Genomic DNA, 19,623 nt, shown 5'->3' with positions numbered 1-19,623 from the left:
TATCCTTTCCTGCTCTCCCCATAAACTCCCTATTCTTAGATGGCAATTTCTCTCCCTCCTCATCCCCTCCCTGCTTCGGTATCCACTCTTTCCCCTATCCTCTCCTCTCTCACCGTCTGTCCAGACATAATCACCGCAGCCCCTCTTCCTCCTCACCTCTCCGCCTCACTCTGTCCTCCCTGCAACGATTCTGGATCTTCTCCGACTGTACCATATTTGTTTTGCCGGGCATAGTAAGCTTGTTAGCAACGGGGGGTATTTTTTAACTGGCAGCAGAGGGCCAAGAAAGCCTGACGAGTTAAGGGCAAAGTCTGAGCTGAGCTGAGCTGAGGAGACAACTCGCCAACGTGGTGATATTAGGGCCGAACCACATGTATACTTTAGTTGAATAAACAGACATTTTAAACAACATTTAAGATATTGTGACATGAAACGAAGTACACTCTGAATTCTTTAAAAGCGTCTCATTGAGAGCGGTTGCTCGCACGTGCACAGTGGATGAGTGGATTTCACCCAGAGAGATGAGGTTTTATCAGGACTTTCCAGGCCACCAAGGGAAATGGGGGAGTTTTGCATGCTGTGTCAAGGATGGGCAGATGAATAATAGAGAAGAGAGAGGGGTGGGGGATAGAGACTGGAGTTGTGTGGGGAGATGGGGCATGGAGCTGGGTAAACGGGGGGATCAGTTTTGCCCCTAGGCTCATGGGGCCCCTTATCCAGCTGTGGATTAGGGACGCACGTATGTGTGCGTGAAAGCCTGCCCCGCGTGCACCAGACCATGAGTATGCGACAGCGTTTTCATGTGCTCATGCTTGATTTAAGAAAAGATGTGGTAATGACATCTTGCCAAGCAATGTTCTGTATATGTGTGTTTTCGTGACTGTGTGTGTGTGTGTGTGTGTGTGATTGAAGCCCACTCGAGTTGAAGGTCTTGGCCCCCAGTGGTACATCCAAAGCCCTTTAGCTGAGGCAGAGGAGAAGAGAGGAATGCAGGAGGGCTGTAGGGACGGGGTGGAGGCGCGGGTCAGGGAGGAGGAAGGATTGGCATTTCAATATCCTGAGAGGATTACTGGCCGGGCTTTAGATGGCTGGTCCCCGCGGAGTTACATGGGCCTCAGATGGATGCATAAAGGGTGGAGAGGACAGGGGGAATGAATATACAAGTGAAGGGACGGAGAGAGGTGATCGGTGCGGAGAGGAAGAAGTAGGGGTGAGCAGCTCAAAGTGAGAATACATGTATTTCTCGAAAATGACGTGCACACAATACAAACTTTTTCCTAACTATCTGCAGCTACCGTGGTGCTTTAAAGATGCGTAAGGAGAACATTTCCAAGTGCGTGGATGGAAGTCAGGAGATGAGAAGGCCGATGGTGAGGTTAAGATATAAAAGTGAGGGGAATAGAAGAGAAACACAAAGGAGATGAAGCAAGCATGGAAGCAGCGGCGGATATGTAGAATAACAATATATATGAAAAAGTACTTTCACAAAAGTTGGAGAAGATGTTGCAGAAAATGCATCCTGGCATCAGTGGGGAAAGAAGTTTCCAGACAATATTTATAGTATTTATTTCAGCATTTTAAATTTTACTTTAATCTAAAAGTCTCCAAACCAAAAGATTGGAAACCAGTGTCAATATATTGAAGAGTTCATTGTAAAACCTACTTATAGATAATATCTATATAAAATATTTTTAAAAGTAATAGTAATAATATTTAAAACAAACCATATAGAAAATACTCAATTGGACTAGAAATACTGTTAAATTTAAATTTAACAGTACTTGTGGTACATTGGGTCAAGGGTTGGCTGTGCTCCTCTAAAGTGAAGCCAAAGCAAGTAGAGCTCCCCCTGGTGACTGGCTGCAGTATAGGTCCTAAGCTCCACCTCCTCCGTGTTATTTAATGTGTCTTGGGCCAAACTAAAACACCAAAATAAACGTCCTTTTTTTTTTTTTTTTCAAGGATGGTTTCTTTCATTTTAAGTAATTGGCAACCACCAGTTGCTATGCCAACCGCTCCGTAAAGCAGTCCTGTTGGAAAGTGAGTTGTAAGGAAAAATAAAAAGATTTTAGTTAGTGGCCACACTTTCGTACCTTACTGCCCACACTCTGGCTCCAAACTTTAATGGTGTCACTTTGGCCAGTGCAAGTAAGTGGTGACACCCTGTCCATGTGCATGCAAGCTATGGTGTTGGCATTGGATCTGAAGAATCCTGGTTGACAATCTGAGTGCATGTTTCATTTTGGGTCTGAATTAATTTGGGATCATACCATCCCTATACTGTGGCTGCTGAATATTGTTTTTTTTTTTTTTTTTTCTTTCACTGAGTGAGTGCTCCTCAAGTGGCAAGGTACAAAAGTCTGCTTCTTTGTGATTTAGTTTCCAATACCCTTTTTTTTCCCCCCTCAACCTTGTCTCCCCTCGTTCCCCGCCTGCAGCCCTTCGCACGCAGGCGTTTGGATCCTTTTTGCCTCCTTAATTAGAAGTGATGGGAAGGTGAGGCTTCAGCAGGCACCAAATGAATAGAGTCATCAAGCTACTTTTCAGGACTATAGCCCAGCCACTTAAGACGCTTTGTCACCCTGTGATGGGAATTTTAATTGCCTACCTCTTGGCTTATAATTGGAGTCTATGAAGAGGCGCTCTCAGAGTCTTTAGCATGTGTACTCTCTGTGTGGATTTACAGGCTGCTTCCTCTTGTTCGGGGAATTGTGCAGTTGACTTAGGAGCAAAAACAAAGCTTGCAGGTAGGTGATGACACACAAACACCATGGTACCAGAGTGTGACTAGTGGTTGTAGGGCCGTGCCTTGGATGCACATCTTTAGACAAAACCCTTGTCAAGTGGGGGAACAGACAGGTCAGAAGTCTCATTGTCAGCAAGAGGCTGGAAAGAGAAGTTCAAACTTCCAAGTCTTTCTCATTTTCTCCGTCTAATACCAAGTGAGGTCTTTATTATGCCTCTGCAGAGAACTCGGCAGAGTTCGCGCGTGCGTGTGCGCGCGGCATCTTTGTGGATTTATTGCCGGTGGAGAGGGGAGGTTGTCGGCGTCCTGCTGTGCCAAAAGAAAGGGAGAAAGTTGTGCGGCGGTGCAGCTGTCTTTCTGAATGACAGCATACTCCTCTCTGATACAACAGTAGGTGGGTGACAGACAGTTCAGCTCATCAGACCTGCATCGCACGCACACAGATGCCGACCTCTTCCTCGTTCACCGTGCATTTTTAACGTCTCCTTCGGATGTTGCTCTCTAAAGCAATCCACACAGTGTCAACTTTTGCGAAACTCGCAAATCTTTCTTTATTCTTTTTTTATTCTATTCTACCATTTTAAAATGCCACAAAATACAGTCGTCCTTCAGCATAAACCGCTACAGGGGGTTTGCAAAATCTTTGGCTGATTAGACATTTATACATATATATTTCTTTTATTTCCCCCCACAGATTTAACTTTCTTTAAATACACACATTAACATGAATAAAGGGATAAATGGAGGCAGAAGACGTTATCTTTCAGTCAGCGCTTCACTCATTCAGCGATACAGGAGCTGTCTCAGCAGCGCACCGTTTCCCACAGAGCGCCACACTAGACCTGTCAATCTAAGCCTCCTGTGCACAGTAGGCCCCGCCCCTATCGCTGCTGAGCCAATCACAAGGCCGCATATTACACACCAACTCTGTCAGGTTCCCCGCAATTGTCAGTCCCCAGGTGAAATCCTAGAAGCACGTTGCAATGTTAGCAGAAGCTAACAGAGGTCAAGTAAAATATAGAACACTTCTCGGAAACTGGTCACCTGACGTTTAATCCACATGAGACAAATGTGCTTTATTCCAACCAGAGAGAAAGAATTGGATTAGGTGCTAATATTTTCCTGTTGATCAAGGATTCTGATTCTGATTCTTAGTGGAATACCAGCGTCCATGTAAAGGCAACACTTGACTGCACTTGACACCAAATGTATAAGCAAGGAGCAGAGGACTGAGTGTACATGCATTGCCTCTCCTTGCAAGTCTGTCGTGGCAGATAGAGTTTTCTTTAGCTCCTTAGCCAGCCTCCTGAAGCAGGTTTGGGTCAGACACTCTGTCTTTTTCTGTGTGTTTGTGTGTGTGTGTGGAGCGCCTGTGTTTTTATTTGTCGGAGGCTCCGGGCAAAGGCTGTCTGGCTTAACCAACGTGTCGTGATCAGACCATGGCTCTGCCTTTGGGCTAAAGCACACTGGGCCCAAAGAGGTGTTCAGAATCAGTCAGTGTGCAGCTGTCAAGAGCTGTTTTAGCAAGTCGGCCCCGGTTGCTCTCCCCCGGTGAGATTGTAGGATGCCAGATCTGACAGATTTGTAAGCTCTGTAAAGGTAATGCCGGCAGGTTGCAGGTGTTTTTTTTTGTTTCGGCGAACAGCAGGTCACTGGGTTCCCTTCGACTCGAAGTCGTCAGGCGAAGATGAGTCACGCTAATTTAATTTCATGCATGCGCAGAAATAAAATCCTCCCTCATTTGAGGCACATTTTCAGGACTTGCTGTTTTTGCGCAGCTGGATCGTGTCGATCAGATCTTTTTGATTATGTCAAACCGCAAGAGGCTCTTTGTCCCAATCTCTGTTCTAGTCTTTCTCACCCAACCCACCCACCCACCCACTGACTGACACATTTAATCAGGCCGGCGCTGAGACTCCCTTCTTTGTTGCGCACACACACGGATTCGCATTTTAGACACGCATGCACACACACACACACACCTAAGTGGATCAAGTCCCGGCAACATTTTGTAGTTTAGATGGAAATGTGCCCTATCCAGATGTCTGCCCTGCACCAGGCCTCCCACTCAGACAGAAAAATATTCAAGTTTATGCGCCTGTGCGTGTTGCACCACGGCTCACCTTCTCTCAGGATAATAAGAAATATACTCCATGCCTTCTTTTCTTCTCTTGTCATACTCTTCCTTGCAGGATAATTTTAGGTGTATTTGAGATGAGGTGCACATGTTGGTTGTCAGTGGAGTAGAATAAGCAGTAAGTGGTGATAAAATAAACATGTTTGAATAGAAGTGCTTTAAGCTTTTTATTTTATTTATCCGGTGTCATCGTTGAAAGAATGAGAGTGAATTTGAGCATTTTAAAGATGCTTACGTCTTTTCTTTTTCTTTTTTTTTCTTTTTTTTTTTACCAATTCCTTTTGGATTTAATGAGATGATACCGCAGTATTTGTCCACACGAGTCTCATAGCAGAGGACACTGGCTTCAAATATTTGAGTGTCTGTCAGGAGGAAATTTAATATAAAGCTAATATCTGAATGAAACCAGAGTAAATGAAATGGAACATTATTCATTTTCCGATGAGATTTTACTTTTTTTTTTTTTTTTTTTTAGGTGGTAGATCTTATTGTAAAGGGAAAGTACTTGAAAAAGTTCACCAGAGAACTACTTGGAAACTTTCACGAGATTATTAACGGACGTGCACGTTCAAATGTATCCCCCACTGGGGTTTCGATAACAGCGATAGAAATACTTGATAGAAACCCCAGGGATCTGAACGTAAAGGAACTAAATGTTCCGCTTCCTTCGCTGTCAGTCACTTAGATTGTAGCGCTATCCGTTTAACCCCAGGCACAAGCCAGTGGTGCTGCACCCAGAGGGATTGTTGCTGGTGCCTCCTCTTAACCCTTTGAACGAGACCGGGTCTGACAGACAGAGCCAAAGCAGTCCGTCTGCAGCTCTTGACCAGCTTGTCTCTTCATTACAGACACGCTTTGCGTTTGATATAGGTGCACGGGGTTGCACGCGTGGAAGAGGAAAAGTAGAACAATGAAACCTCCTCCACCTCCTCACGAGATGGATGTCGTCTCGGCAGAGGCACAAACAGGCCTGCAGGGAACAGCGGATTCCCCCCCGAGACCGGAGATGGAGACAGAGCCGTGTCGGGGAAACTGGAGAGATAAGGAAGTGGAGAGAAATTTCTAGATGTGGGACCAGTGGATGTGAGGGAGGGGAGAAAAGCAAGAATGGCTGCGAGATGTTCAGCCGCGCTTGTGCTGTCGTCCCCCTCCCCCCCCAGGGACAGCAGCTCCTCTGCCTGTCTCCTTTGATAACGAAACAGAGATGCCAGTTGCACCTCTGCTGCCTCCATACACGCGGATGCTGAGGCCTACAGCAGCGGCTGCCATTTTGTGCCGAAGTCTATTCGCGGATCTACCTTCGGCGGAGCACCTGAGCACGGAGCCGCCACGCGTCCTCCAGCGTCTCCGCGATCACAGCACATCGGATGTCTGTTGGCCTCAACTGGAACTTCTAGGAACTTTTTTTTTTTTTTGGATTTGATAAGAAAATACTTTTTTAATTGAGATCAGGACCACTTCCAGGATCAGCTGACTCAAGCTATTTCAAGCGATATATGGCTGACTGGTGAAGCATGCCAAGATAGACCGGCAGACTGCTCATATTTGTCTTGATATTTATACTGAAAAGAATCTTAAAATAACCCATCGTTCATGCCAAGCTTCTGCTTTGTTTAACATTTTGTGTTTGCTTTCCATATATCTTATGTCTTCTTCAAACGACTAGAATCAGGGTGTTCACTTTGTTGCGTGAAGTTTTGATTGTCTCTTTAGTATAGAAATGTATTGTAAGTGAAACTGGAAACCGATCGCCACTGACAGGTGACGTGAACTCCAACTAAACATTGTTGTAAGCACCCGAAGGCACCGGCGTCCCCCCGGCAGAACAAATGGCCCTGCGACACCCCGGGAAAACCACAGGGGAACAGTTCAGGGAACGCGACGAACGGCCCGAGGCGTTGACCCGGCTTCCAAACTCCCCAGATCCCAATCCAATTGAGCATCCGTGGGATGCGGAACCGGTCCAAATCCACAGAGGGCCGGACCCACAACCCGCAAGACCCAGAGGATGTGCTGCCGACATTCTGGTGCGAGACACCACAGTACACAGGAGTTCCTCTGTCAATACTTTAGTGGGTCAGAACAGGCAGGCAGTTTTCACGATGTGGATGGTTGTTTTATACAAACCGACATCCGCGTATCATACTCTTTTAAACCTGACCATTCTCTCATCATTGTGTCCTTTATAAGTGTAATGCTTGTGTTTCTTGTAGTGGTGATTGGTGTGTGTCTTTCTGGATCTTATCAGATTCTTTGTGATGAGCGCCTCTGAGTGCGTGTGTGTGATTTCTGCTGTATGATGAGGGTCTGAAAAGCGGCCGCTCTGTGCTTTCATAGCGGGGCTGGAGAGGCTTATTGCCCACGAGGCCATCACCTCTTCTATATTCCTTGTGGAAATCATTGGGAAATTGTGTGTCTTTACGCGCATGTACATGTGTGTCCAAAAAGCATTTCAGACGACGGTCTGCATCGATTTCTTTCCTTCGGAATACAGAACCATCGCCGACGCCGCCCTCTACTTCCTGCTGTATGTTCCGCTGTGTTTGTGTTGCACAGTATCTGCTCTTTTACATGACCTGCACCAGAATCTGTGAAGCTATACATGCACATATTAACTATTCAGATCATCCATAGATAATAAACGATATGGAATGACAGCAGAGTTGGGGTTGGTGGTTAGCATTGATGCTTCACAGCAAGAAGGGTTGTGGCTCCTTCCCCCCACCGTCTAAAATCATGCTTGTTAGGTTAATTGATTCTAAATTGGCTGCAGGTGCGGAGTGTGGTTGTCTGTCTCTCTGTGTTACCCCCACAGTAGTCTGGAGGCCCGTCCAGGATGTACTCCGCCTCTCGCCCAATGACAGCTGGGATATGCTCCAGCCCTCCAGAAGACAACGGGTCATAGAAAATTAATGAATCTATTGAAGTCAAACGTACGAGTGCACTAGAAACGTCCTGAAACCACAAAATCCACCTGTAGTTTTTCAAAAACCTGAACCCTAGCTCTGAGGGTTGCTGACTTATTTTTTATTTTTTTGCAAGTTGGAGCCCACTCCCGAGCAGATGCGCAAGTGGAAACGCCAAGTTTAACCTTTGTATTACTTTGCGCGTTCGTGCCTCCAAATGATTGTGTTTGTGTCTCGGCAGAGAAATTGTGCGCACCTGTTTATGGTGTGTCAGATTGAGCTGTGATGTGATCTGGAGTTTGGAGGCAGGCAAGTGGTCTTATGCATAATTCAGCGCACAAGGAAGGAAAGAATAGCAAACAATAGCCCGCGGAGCCGGTTGACACTGTCTTCTTGGTTAGTATGTTAGGCTGAGTTTCTTTTTGTATTTGGGAGGCAGATGCTTGTACACTTCTTCTCTTTTGATAATATATATATATATATATATATGTACACGTTCCTCTTTTACAAGTTTGTTCAACCCACCTCACGCGTCCACGCTTGTTTCTTTTCCCCCTTTTTCCTCCCTCGACTCTCATGCACCGTGGAAATAAATCCTTTAAGTTGCATCCCATTTCCTCTGCGCCATAATCTTAAATGCAATAAACGCCTGTTCATTAATCAAAAAGAAACATTTCTCTGCTCGTGCTTATTTACAATTCCTGTGCGGTTTCATTAGCATCTGTCCTTCTCCTTCTGTGCCTTTATTTCCTGCAGCCACTCTCACCCAACTGTGCAGGCATCTGTTTGCTGTGCTGCTTTCAGGTTACGTGGGGGAAAAGTCTTCAGAATGAATGCCAGCGATTAACAGTCTCTGAAGACAATGGATGATTGTGTTAAGAAGTTCTACAAGGGTTGCAGTTACTCTGTATTATTCGCATAGATGCTTCTTCCCTCCTTCGCCACTCGGATGGATTAATATCAAATGCAGCGATAAGTGTGGGAAGACTGAGATGCATGCACTGATCTATAGTACCTGCATTTTCCGACACATCAAAAAACAGATGGAGACGGACGACCAGGGAGACATGTAGACAGACTGAGCGTCTTTGATCCGCTGCCTAAAATGACTGTATTGCCCTGCTGTTTGAGACGGAGACTGAGGGAGCCGCGCAGATGCCGCTGCGTGCGCGCGTGCACTTCCGCGCGGCTTTGCCTGTGAGTGACAGTCTGAACGTATTCATTAGTGTGCCATTTTCATCGAGGAACGAGATGAATTGGCGGTTAAAGGTCAGGAGAGAGACGAGCAGGAAGTGGGTAGAGCGAGCAGGGGGAGCCGCTGAGCCGATGGGGTGACTGAGCGGGGAATGAGAAAAGCTGAAATACAAACAGGAATAAGGAGAGGGGAGCTACTGAAAGCCATTTTCGCGAGTGAATAACATAAATAATTGTCGTTCGGTGTACACTCACTTGATCCCGAATCCGGCCCTAATGTACTTAATGGCACCAGTCCTCCCAAACACAAAGGCCTATTGACTAATCCAAGTGTAACCCATTATTTTTCTTAGTGTTTTTGACTGACAACCTATTTTGCTGCTTCATTAAACGTGGCATAATTAGCACTTGAGCAGGAGTGGGTGGCGCCCGCTGATTATCTTACCATGCGCTGCCTGTCATTTGTTGACACAGAATCAACAAACGGGGGTATTTCCCCCCCCTCGGTAATGAAATTGTTCGCTTGGCGTGCCGCCGTCGTTGCACGTCTCCGTCTTGGAAAGCTCTTTGCAGATTATTCATCATCTATTTAGCGCGATCGATGAGAAACGAAGCGGGGCGGATTTGGCTGCGGCTCTGCCGGATTGAGTCCCAAAAAAGTTTTGAGGTCGGTTTAATTGAGAGACTCGGAGGATTCAGAGTGTAACCGTCTATTTCGACGCAGGCTTGTCAGTCAATCCATATCTGTATTGATCTATTGTCAGTCTCGGCGTATAGACCCAGGCTCTGTTCAATGCCACACACACACACGGACACAGAAACAGTGTTTGTCCACTTAAGGGAATTTTTACGATCTGCTCTGACTTGCTTCACCTTCAATAATTAATCTGCTACTTCTGCCTTCTCTCTCTCTCTTTGTTCTTCTCCTCCCCTTACGTCTGCGTTTCCCATGTTTCCATTTACGCCCAGCAATCCACATTTCGTTGCTCTCACACCTCGGCAAACTCCTCTCAGCAAGAGAGCACACTTCACCTCTTTCCTGACCTTTGCCCACACAATCGAGCTTCACGAGGAGCACTGGAAATTGTGAGGGAGAGCTGCTGCGACCGTCTCCGATGTCCTCCGGAAAGCTCGTCCAGCTACTGTATTAATATTGAATCAGAGTGGACTCCCCAAACTCAGCCTTCTCCTCTTTCCTTCTTTTCTTTCCCTCCGTAGTGCCATCTCTGATCAGCGGGCTGCGAGCCGAGAAGATCGAGCAGAAGAGCGTAACCCTGGTGTGGAGGGAGCCCTCTTACCCGAACAGCAGCCGCACAGAATATGAAGTCAAATACTACGAGAAGGTAAACTCACTTAGATCGTCAGCCAGTCGATATCACCGCCGGCCCATTTTCCTCCCCTTTTCCCACGACAAGGCGGCTTCAGGAAGTGTTGATTCTTGACACTTTCTTCATATATTAACATAGGAATTCAACAACTTTTGCTAAAAAAAGTTCTTTTAGTATTCTCCCCCGAATAAATCTCTATATAGCTGATATTAGCAGCCAGATCTATCGATATCAGTGCATACACCGATCAGCCACAACATTATGACCACCGACAGGAGAAGTGAGTAACGTTGACCGTCTTGTGACAATTCAATGTTCTGCTGGGAAACGTTTGGACCTGACATTCATGTGGATGTTACTCAGACATGTACCACCCACCCAGACCAGACCAGACCAGACACCCCCACCTCATCTCCCCAAATTTATTTATTTATTGTCTTCTGCAGAAACAGGTCTCTGCAGCGTATTTCCTTCCTTGCCACCATAACAAATGACCCGCAGTGTGTTTAAATTAATGGCGGGAATTTTAAGGAAGGGGAAAGAGAATCAAGCACGGCAGAAGGTATGCCAAAAATCTGAGAGCGTATTTTTTTACGACCCTTTCCATAAGATCAAATCACGGCCTTCTATGAAAGCCATTTATTTCGTCAGAGTGGCAATGAGGAGGCAATTACGTGTACACCTGAAACCATAGCACTGCATCGCTTCTTCTGCTTTTATGGGCCACCCCAGTGATTTCATCGGCCCTTTCACGCTCATTTACCGCAACACTTAGTCGGATTGTGGCCCGCCCCGTCAACAGTCACAGTCTTCTCAGTGAATCCGTCACGCACGTAAACTACAGCCGTCACACTCCAGCTCCGCGCTGCATTTTCTGGCAGTGGCGCATCTTTTTGTTTGGCTGTGTCACACCCTCAGCCATTTTCACGTCTCCGTCTCCTCTCCGTGCTCCACCATATTTAATTAATGCCCGGCGCTTGCCGTTCTACTCCGTCATATTTGGGAGGGGGAAAAAAATAGGGAAGGGGTTTAGAGGAAGGGTGGGCGAGGGACGAGAAAACGGGAGGTGCATTTTTGAAAGAACAGGGTGGCTTTGTGATTTGGTGGAAGGAAAGGTTAGAAAGCGTATTTGGGACGGGTGATGGCGGGAAGATGACTCGGTGGAAAGATGCCTGTAAGAGCTCGGTGGTAGACAGAGGGGAAAAAAAAAAAAGAAAGACGAATGAAAGAGCTCTGGGGGACGGGGTGTAGAATGAAAGCAGAATGAGGAAAACGGATAAATACAGAGAATGCGAGAGATAGATGGGGAGTAGCAGAGAGTGAGACGGGAAAATTGTTGAAAGGCCATGAAATGAAAAGGCAATGCAGCTACAGTGCAACAAAGAGCCTATTAAAGTATAAAATATGACTTTGTTTAGTCAGCGCGCAGAGCCTCTTTCTTCCTCCTTTTTTATCGCAGTGCAGATTTACAGTATGAGAGCAGCGATATTCAAAAATCACTTCTGTAATTGAATCACTTGTTAAACATGAATTATTTAAATGTATTTTGGTGTGGTTCAGAACAAATGGCAGCGTTGATAATAAAACGCTGTTTATTACTAATAGTGATTAATTCAGTTTGTTTCTAAGCGCCGTTGCCAAGCGCCGTTGTTATTGTCCTTACCAAATCTACTTAGAGCTCCATATTTTCCTCTTCATTTCCAGCAGCTCCTCTCTCGTCTCATATCATATTAACTGCCTGTGCAGAGGTCTCCAATTATACACTTGCAGCCATTCTCTCAGTCCGTCTGAACTATTCTCTCTTTAACTTTGTTCACGGCCACACGCGAGCTAAGCCATTTGCGTGGCGGCTCTTTACAACTGCACAGGGATGGTTTTAATTGAATGTAAACTTCTTGCAGCATCAATGCTGTAATAAGGATGTTTAGCGGGAACAATTTGCCCCATGCTTAGCGTAGCATGTTAGCGTGTCATTTGCTAATTAGCAAGGGGAGATGAGAATGTGAAAGAGCTCTAGAGGGGACTTAGCGATACTGCATCCTGAGAAGCTTTTTGCAAGATCCCGGGAAAACGTTTGCAAGATCTCACGAAACACTTTGGGAGATTTTGTGAAACATTCGCAATTTAGTGAAGATTACTCAAAGTTTTTTTTAACTTTTAACTTTTTTAACCTTAGGGACATTTTTGTCCATTTCGGCAAAATTTTCCTCTGGCATATTTTTTTGTAACAAAGTCTATCTACAAAATAATTGGTCAAAAGAACTGCTATAAAAACTTAACCGTTTAATTATTTTTTTCCAGATTTTTCTGCATAATTCTCTTAAACCATTTCAGCACTTCACAAAACTACCAGAATTCAATTTTAACCCTTTAAATGCCACTTTGATTACTTGAATTCACTGTTGATCAATGACCAAGATTATATATAATAAGAAAATATTGACTTGATTGCATTATTAGTTTTTGTTTAGCATCTGATTTAAAATTGACTACCCTTTTGTAACATTAGCTGGTAAAAATGTCCCATTGACTTTCATTATAACTACATTTTTTGATCTCTCAGCCATGGCACAATAAAATAATTCACTCTGTAATATTAGGGTTTCATTTATGAGAAAAATGGTAAAATTTGTCATTTTTAGTGCTCAACACTAAAATCAATCATTTCCCCATTATAGAATGCATAAAATGTTTATTTCATTTGCTTTTGTGCTTGTGTTATTGAGCTTAGCAGGCTATTATGAGGCGTCTGTGTGTGTCTATGTGTTTTCAAGAAAATAAAAACGCTTTGGGCCCCTTCTCTTGCTGCTCTTCACTGTGAAGAAAACCCAGCAGACAGCGAGTTCATGCACCTGGCTGAAGTCCTGTCACAAACGTTTTTGTCCGCTAAGGTTACAAGAGGGTAGTAAATTAAACAGATGCCTGAGGGTTAAGAAACATTTGCAAGACTTCAAGAAGATTTTGGAACACACGCCATAAAACTTAAAGTACTCTGGACTACGGAGCCCCACATGGGACACTGAAGGGGTGGGGGAGTTTTGCAAAATTTTCTAAGAGAACGCAAAGTGCATCTATTTGGTATTTCATCTAGTTTCTCTCCATGTCCCCTCTGGGGCTCCATTAAATATCACTAGTTTTGCAGAAAGATCTTTCAATAACAGTAGAAGATACAATTTTAAAAAGCGGTATTTTCAAGTAGTCGCTGAGATATTCCGTCCAAATCATGAACTTCAACCTAGTGGCAGTGCTAGATGAAAAGTCACCGAAACCACGCACGTTTGTTCTGCTGCCTAATAGTCACTTCACTACAATTTACTTAATTTTCCACCCTGACACATTAGTCAGCCTTACCATCAACTTACCATCGACATGCAAAGCCACAACAAGGGGGCTGTTTATTGACGAAAGGCAGGCGGGAAACGGCTTGCAGTGAACGGACGGAAACAAACACATCGCACGAGTGAGTAATTATGGTAATGTGTGTTATCTGCTCGCTACAACGTGCCCATTTGCGCAAGGTGTGACTCATTCTCTCAGAGACAAACAAATGATCTTTGATTTGTTTTCTAAAGACTTCACTAATAGAGTCATACTGTTATTACTGGCTGCGTTTTTCAGCCTTTATTCTCGGAGCGCAGAGCCGTGGTCCTTTATTAAAAGCAAGTTAACAGAACTCCTCAGCTCGGCCTCGGCTCTGCCCAGCTCACTTTCTCAACAAACGCAACTAGAAAATCCCTTGATCGTCTTACAGAATTGTCGTGCGTTTCGCCCCGTTTTACGAACTGGTGCCTTGGAAATGAACAAGACGTGTCACAAATGGATTCCGCCTACTCGTCTCACTTCCACCGCCTCTTTCTCCTCCCGTTTCCCTCTTTCTTTGTTTTCTCTGTCTCACTTTCTGTCTCTGCAGGAACAAAAGGATCAGAGTTATTCTACTGTGAAGACTGCCGCCACACGGATTAGTGTCAACAACCTCAAACCTGGCACCACATATGTCTTCCTCATCCGCCCCTTCTCGACGCCGGCCCCCTCCTCGTCCTTGTCCTCTTCCCCACTCTCATCCTCTTCCTCTTCTTCTTCTTCTTCGCCCTCCTCCTCCTCCTCTTCTTCCTCTTCTTCTTCTTCGTCATCCTCCTCTTCTTCATCATCGTCCTCCTCCTCCTCCCCGCCGCCCATTGACTACGGAGCGTACAGCGCTCCCCTGGAGCTCCAGACACTTGGCGAGTGTGAGTAGCCATTTTACGCCTGCCCCACCACCACCACCGCCACCCCCCACCCGCCTCCTCACTTCAGCTCCTCCTCCAAGCGCTGCCAGACAGATTGGGATAGGCGGCCCGTGCAGGCACCTGGCCAGCCCTGCACGATGAGGCGGCGCTGCTAGTGTGAGAGAGGTGGCGGGAGACGGAGAAGGGGATGTGACTGTGTCTGAGATTATGTGTGAAGATTGAAGATTTTAGCAGTAAGCTGTGAAACGGTTCTCCTTTCGTGAAGGTTTATGCCGCGTCCCCGGTGCCACCTCAGGGCCGGGCGTGTGTTTCATGCCTCGTAGTTCTCACGAATTCTGCGTTTCGAGCGTACAGATTCACGGCGCCGAGTTGCCTCGCGCTGTTTTTTATGTTCTTAAGGGGCATAAAGAAAGGAAGAGACCAGCAGCGACGTAGCAAGGAGAGCTGTAGCGATGAAAACTCCGGCGATAAAAAATTGATTGGGTGCCAAATTCTGCTAAACTGAACCTTGAGGGCACGTGATTAAGGGCTCATACACAAAAAAAAAGAAAAAAACATCGTCCAACACTTTTGTTCTTGAGGAGATGTTAATGAGGAGAAAAAAGCGACCACTGTGGCGCAGATGAGAGAAAACATGACAATAATGAGAGAACGTGTTTCAGGTGGTGGTATAATATTCTGTTGGAGCATCTGTTGAGAATATTAATAATGTTTGGAAAGTCGTGACTTTCTGAAATAGGGCAAGTTTACCCGCAATCTAACCAACCACCTATCACATTAATTCAACCCTTAAGGTCATTGCTTCATAATTAGCTCCCGTCTCATGTTCCCCTCCACACTGAATACACAGGAGCTGAATACACGCCGGCGTGTTAAATTGCGGTGTGATGACGGGCGAAGTGCACAAACGCGCCCGCGGTTCTTTGCCCAGCTAATAACTGTTGTGTGTTTAGTTCCGCTAAGGTGTGCGGCTGTTATTTTTTTAATTTATTTATTTTCATTTCCAGTGGCGCTGGCTTCCAGCGAACAGAACCCAGTGGTGATCATCGTCGTCGTGTCCGTGGCCGCCCTCATCATGCTGCTCTCGATGGGAGTCGGACTGCTCATCTGGAGGAGGTAGATATGCAACATACGGACATGAACATGCGCACGGTTGATTCATTCATTATCCACAAACCACTCCCTGCGGCGCGTCCTGTTCGTCTCGGATCTGAATGCAATACTCACACACCCACCGGCTCCTTTTACGTATGTTTCCCCAACTTGGCGGGAATAAATACGATTAGAAATTCTAACTAAACTGTTTACAAGCACGCGAGATAAAACGATTTGATAGATATTGATTAGAGTAGACATGTTCTGACACATGCAGGGTGCCTCCGCCTACCGTGAACAGCAAATCTGTCGGAAATATGACCAAGATGGATGGAGATCGACCAGTGCTTTCAATGCTGACGTCCACATAAAACGACCTTCTGATCAGGCCTATCTGTTCCTGTCGAGGCATTTTTATTCTGATTATTAGCCGAATATTGCCGTCAGCTCTTCAGTCATCATGCAGATTAAAAGAACACATCCAAAAGATGAGATCCCCTGCAAAAAGACAGAAATTACAAGTCACACGCGCCGTCGTTTAATATGACGGCAGTGGCGCCGTCTGCACCGAGGGGAAAACGTTGGCGGGGTCACAACCCTCTTTGATCTTTTTATTTGGCTCGGAGTTCAGCGTTTCTTTTTCCCTGTCTAATTAGTTTCAAAGGAGTGGGAATTGTGCAACAACAAAGAGACGAGAGGTTAAAGCGGTGTCACTCGCATAAGGGCTAATACGTGGCTTAAAAAAAAAAAAAAAAGCAGGATTCGCTTCATCTCTTGGGCATGTTCAGAAGCCCGTTTTTTGAAACGGGATCGGTTCAATTATTCCACTAACTTTATGCAGAAATCTTAACATCGTTACACACGGCACAACTTTAAAACAACACACGGGTGGTGACCTTCCCTCTCTATTGCTCCGGCCTAATTTTTCTGCACTGCTCCATCTAATTAAATCAAGATACTTTTAAATGAAATAGTTCTGCAGTCGCGGTAAGACCATTCAGACTGCAGCAATCAGGCTGAATGGTCCCTGTTTATTTCTAATTAGGTTTGAAGTGGCCATCTGGTACACTTAGGTCCTGTTTGGGTCGCTTTTAAAACTGTGCTCGAATTCAGTGCGGCCTTCAATCTTCAAAACCGGCTAGCATTAGATGAGGTTACTCCTGCCAATAAGTTTTATGAGTTTTGAGAAAGTAGGACAGTTTGAGTGGAAAGCCTTTAATAATTAAACCGTTTTTCAGAGTTTAATGAGTGCGCAGGGACTTGAAACTAAACACATTGTAAATCAGCACAATAAGTTACTACCACTTTACACACTAGTAAGTGATTTTATGATCTACAGGTGGAATCGCTGTGCCGTATCTTGCCGTATGCTTGCATATTTTATTCAGCTGAGCAGATAAATGCGGTTTCTGCCACTTTGCTCTTTGATTCCTGTCCAGCTCGATATTCTGCCGACTCACTTCATGACAAACCAGCACTCGAAACCCACATTCCCAGTTCTTAATGCACACTCTGTCCCATGTGCGGCCACCAGCTGTGACTGTGTGGCAATGGCACACTCGCACCGATCGTTCCTCGCACGCACACAGTTGCGCTGCGCTTGTTTGTATAGGTTGTGTGCGCTTTCTGTTCAGACACACACACACACACACATAACTCTACATCTTAATCAGATACAAGTACACCAGGCCTCCACACTTGCCCTGTAAAGACAGGACCACCAAATTGTGACTCACACAAACATCCATAGGACAATTACTGAGTAAGGTGTAGGTGGTTGTAGAATGAATCTTTAAGAATGGACTTACACACGCATACATAGACATACATAGGGAGAACCCTTCATGCAAAAATGTGTTTATTCTCAGCTCACGCATGTAAGCATTTAAATACATTATTGCTTCGAGGAAAGGCAGCAGCAGCAGCAGCAGCATCCCCCCCTCGTGCACAGCCTCTCGGTATAATAATGCTTATCTTCCCCCCCTTTATTTCCATCACTGCATTCATTGCAAGTGGTCTCCATTGTTCATCGCTGCTGGACCATTAACTAGCTCCTCGTGTTTTGCATAGAGACAAAGAGGAAATGGTTTGATGCCTCAATTACCACGCTCGTGTTTGCAAAGACAGCCAGCTCCGCGGCTATGGCTGGAGGGACTCGGCTGCATCGATCTGCCCCGCTCGCACAGACACATGCAAATGCGGTCCGCTGAGACGCGCGCACGCACGCACGCGAAGGCGCGGGCGCTCGGATGCACTCGCGGCATGCGTTCACCGTTATGGCCGTGCACAACGAGGCTTTGCTCACACTCTCCCTCATGCCTGCTTATTTTTTTTCTCTCTCATTTAATTTCCAGCGCATGTGGTTAGCTTCTCCCTCGTCTTAACTTTTTGCGTCCCTGTTGCTGTTTATCTAAAATCCAAAAACGCACAAGGGATTAATTCTCTATTTTTTTTTTTTTTCCGTGAAATGGCATGCCTTATCTTCAGGGGACTCGTCAGTCGCCGACTGCGGCGTATTGTTGACACATCCAAGCATCTAGTTTGTCTTTTTTACCCAAGGTTTGTTGTATTTTTAAAGTAAAGCTCTGTTTTGTTCCATCAGAACAAGAGTCCAATTGGACAAACAGTTCTTGACATCGCCAATGCGTTTGGAGACGAGTAGTTTACCTAGGTAAAAGTTACCTAGGTAGGTGACGAGACGCCTCTGAGGTCATCAACCTGTTGCTCAATGCAGCCACATTCTTATTTATGCATAACTTTAAGCCTTAATAAGACTGAAAAAGGTGGAAAACATCCAGCCTCATACAGCTGTTAGGAATAGGCAAATTAGTTTTAGAGACTTTAGGAGCAGAACTGCACTTTGATGTATTTTTAAACCAACCAAAGTTTGTTGCATTTTTAAACCAAAGAGCAGTTTTATTCAATCAGAACAACAGTCCAGTTGTCACCTCTTTGGAAGTTGGACAAACTATCCTTGACAACACCAGTAAGTTCGTAGACGAGTACATTTGAAGCTCAATGTGGCGGAGGTCACTGTTGCTCAGTGCAGCCACATTTTTCTTTATGCACAACCTTAAGCCTTGATACGACTGAATATGGTGTAAAAAAAAACCATTCCCTCTCATACAGTCGTTATGAGTGGGCAAATTACTTCGAGAGACTTTAGGAGGAACTGCACGTCTGCTTCATTTTTCTGTCGTGGAGGTTTGTCGTCGGAGTCCAGTCCCTTAAATATATTAATCTGACTGCCAAACGGATGAAGTAAAGCTTATGAATTCGCTGTCAATTGACTCGCTGATGAATCGGCTAATTGTTGCTGCTTGGGCTCAGCATTACAAAGATTAAAGCACTCACAGGCGCATCATCAATCACCGCCACATTATGTTGGAAATTATTCAGAACTCTCTGTACTATCATGTGGGGGATTAAAAAAAAAAAAAAAAAAAACGGTGGAGGGAGGTGATGGGGACGAATGATTAGTTGATATTTTTTTTACTTATTTTTTTTGCTGCTTTTGATGCTTTATCCCATCACACGGACAGACACACATACGGAGCCCAGTGGTGCCTGACAGGCTTTGATTGAGCCACAGTTCCAGGGCATTGCCCAAACATTCTCCAGGAAGTTTGGGCTTGACCGGCCTGTGCAGGGATTGTTTACCCTTCACCGACCACAGCAGCGTGTGTGCATCTTCTGATTGAATGTGCGAGTGTGTGTCTATGTGGGTGAGTTGCAACATATCGGGAGCAGCAGATGTAGAAGAGATCGAGAAGAAAGAAGAAGCAGGAAATTAAAGCTGAGGGGCATTTCGTAGGGCCAGCGACAATTTTTGAGAAAAAGCTGGATTCAAAAAAGGAAAAAAAAAAAGATGAGTTGAGTTGAGTCAGCCAGGAGGAAAGGTCTCATGCTCAGCTGTACAGTTTCCTTGAACCTTGAATCTGGATACGGTGGTTTCACGTCTAAAAAAAAGCCAACAGACACCGATGTTTGG

At 45.3% G+C, this 19,623-nt stretch overlaps 1 protein-coding gene across 2 annotated transcripts in view; it reads left to right on the top strand.

Moving 5' to 3' along the window:
- LOC125019888 (ephrin type-A receptor 7-like) overlaps window positions 1-19,623 on the top strand; it is a 134,620-nt gene that overhangs the window by 93,347 nt on the left and 21,650 nt on the right. For both annotated transcript variants that reach the window (XM_047604923.1, XM_047604924.1), the window contains exons 6-8: window positions 10,202-10,326; window positions 14,222-14,537; window positions 15,545-15,653. In XM_047604923.1, the coding sequence (XP_047460879.1) occupies window positions 10,202-10,326; window positions 14,222-14,537; window positions 15,545-15,653 (550 nt within the window). The remainder of the gene's footprint in view (window positions 1-10,201; window positions 10,327-14,221; window positions 14,538-15,544; window positions 15,654-19,623) is intronic.

This window comes from Mugil cephalus, chromosome 14 (genome assembly GCF_022458985.1).
Source record: "Mugil cephalus isolate CIBA_MC_2020 chromosome 14, CIBA_Mcephalus_1.1, whole genome shotgun sequence".
Taxonomy (NCBI): domain Eukaryota; kingdom Metazoa; phylum Chordata; class Actinopteri; order Mugiliformes; family Mugilidae; genus Mugil; species Mugil cephalus.
The sequence above is the reverse complement of the archived record's forward strand: the minus strand, read 5'-3'. Positions and strand labels throughout refer to the sequence as shown.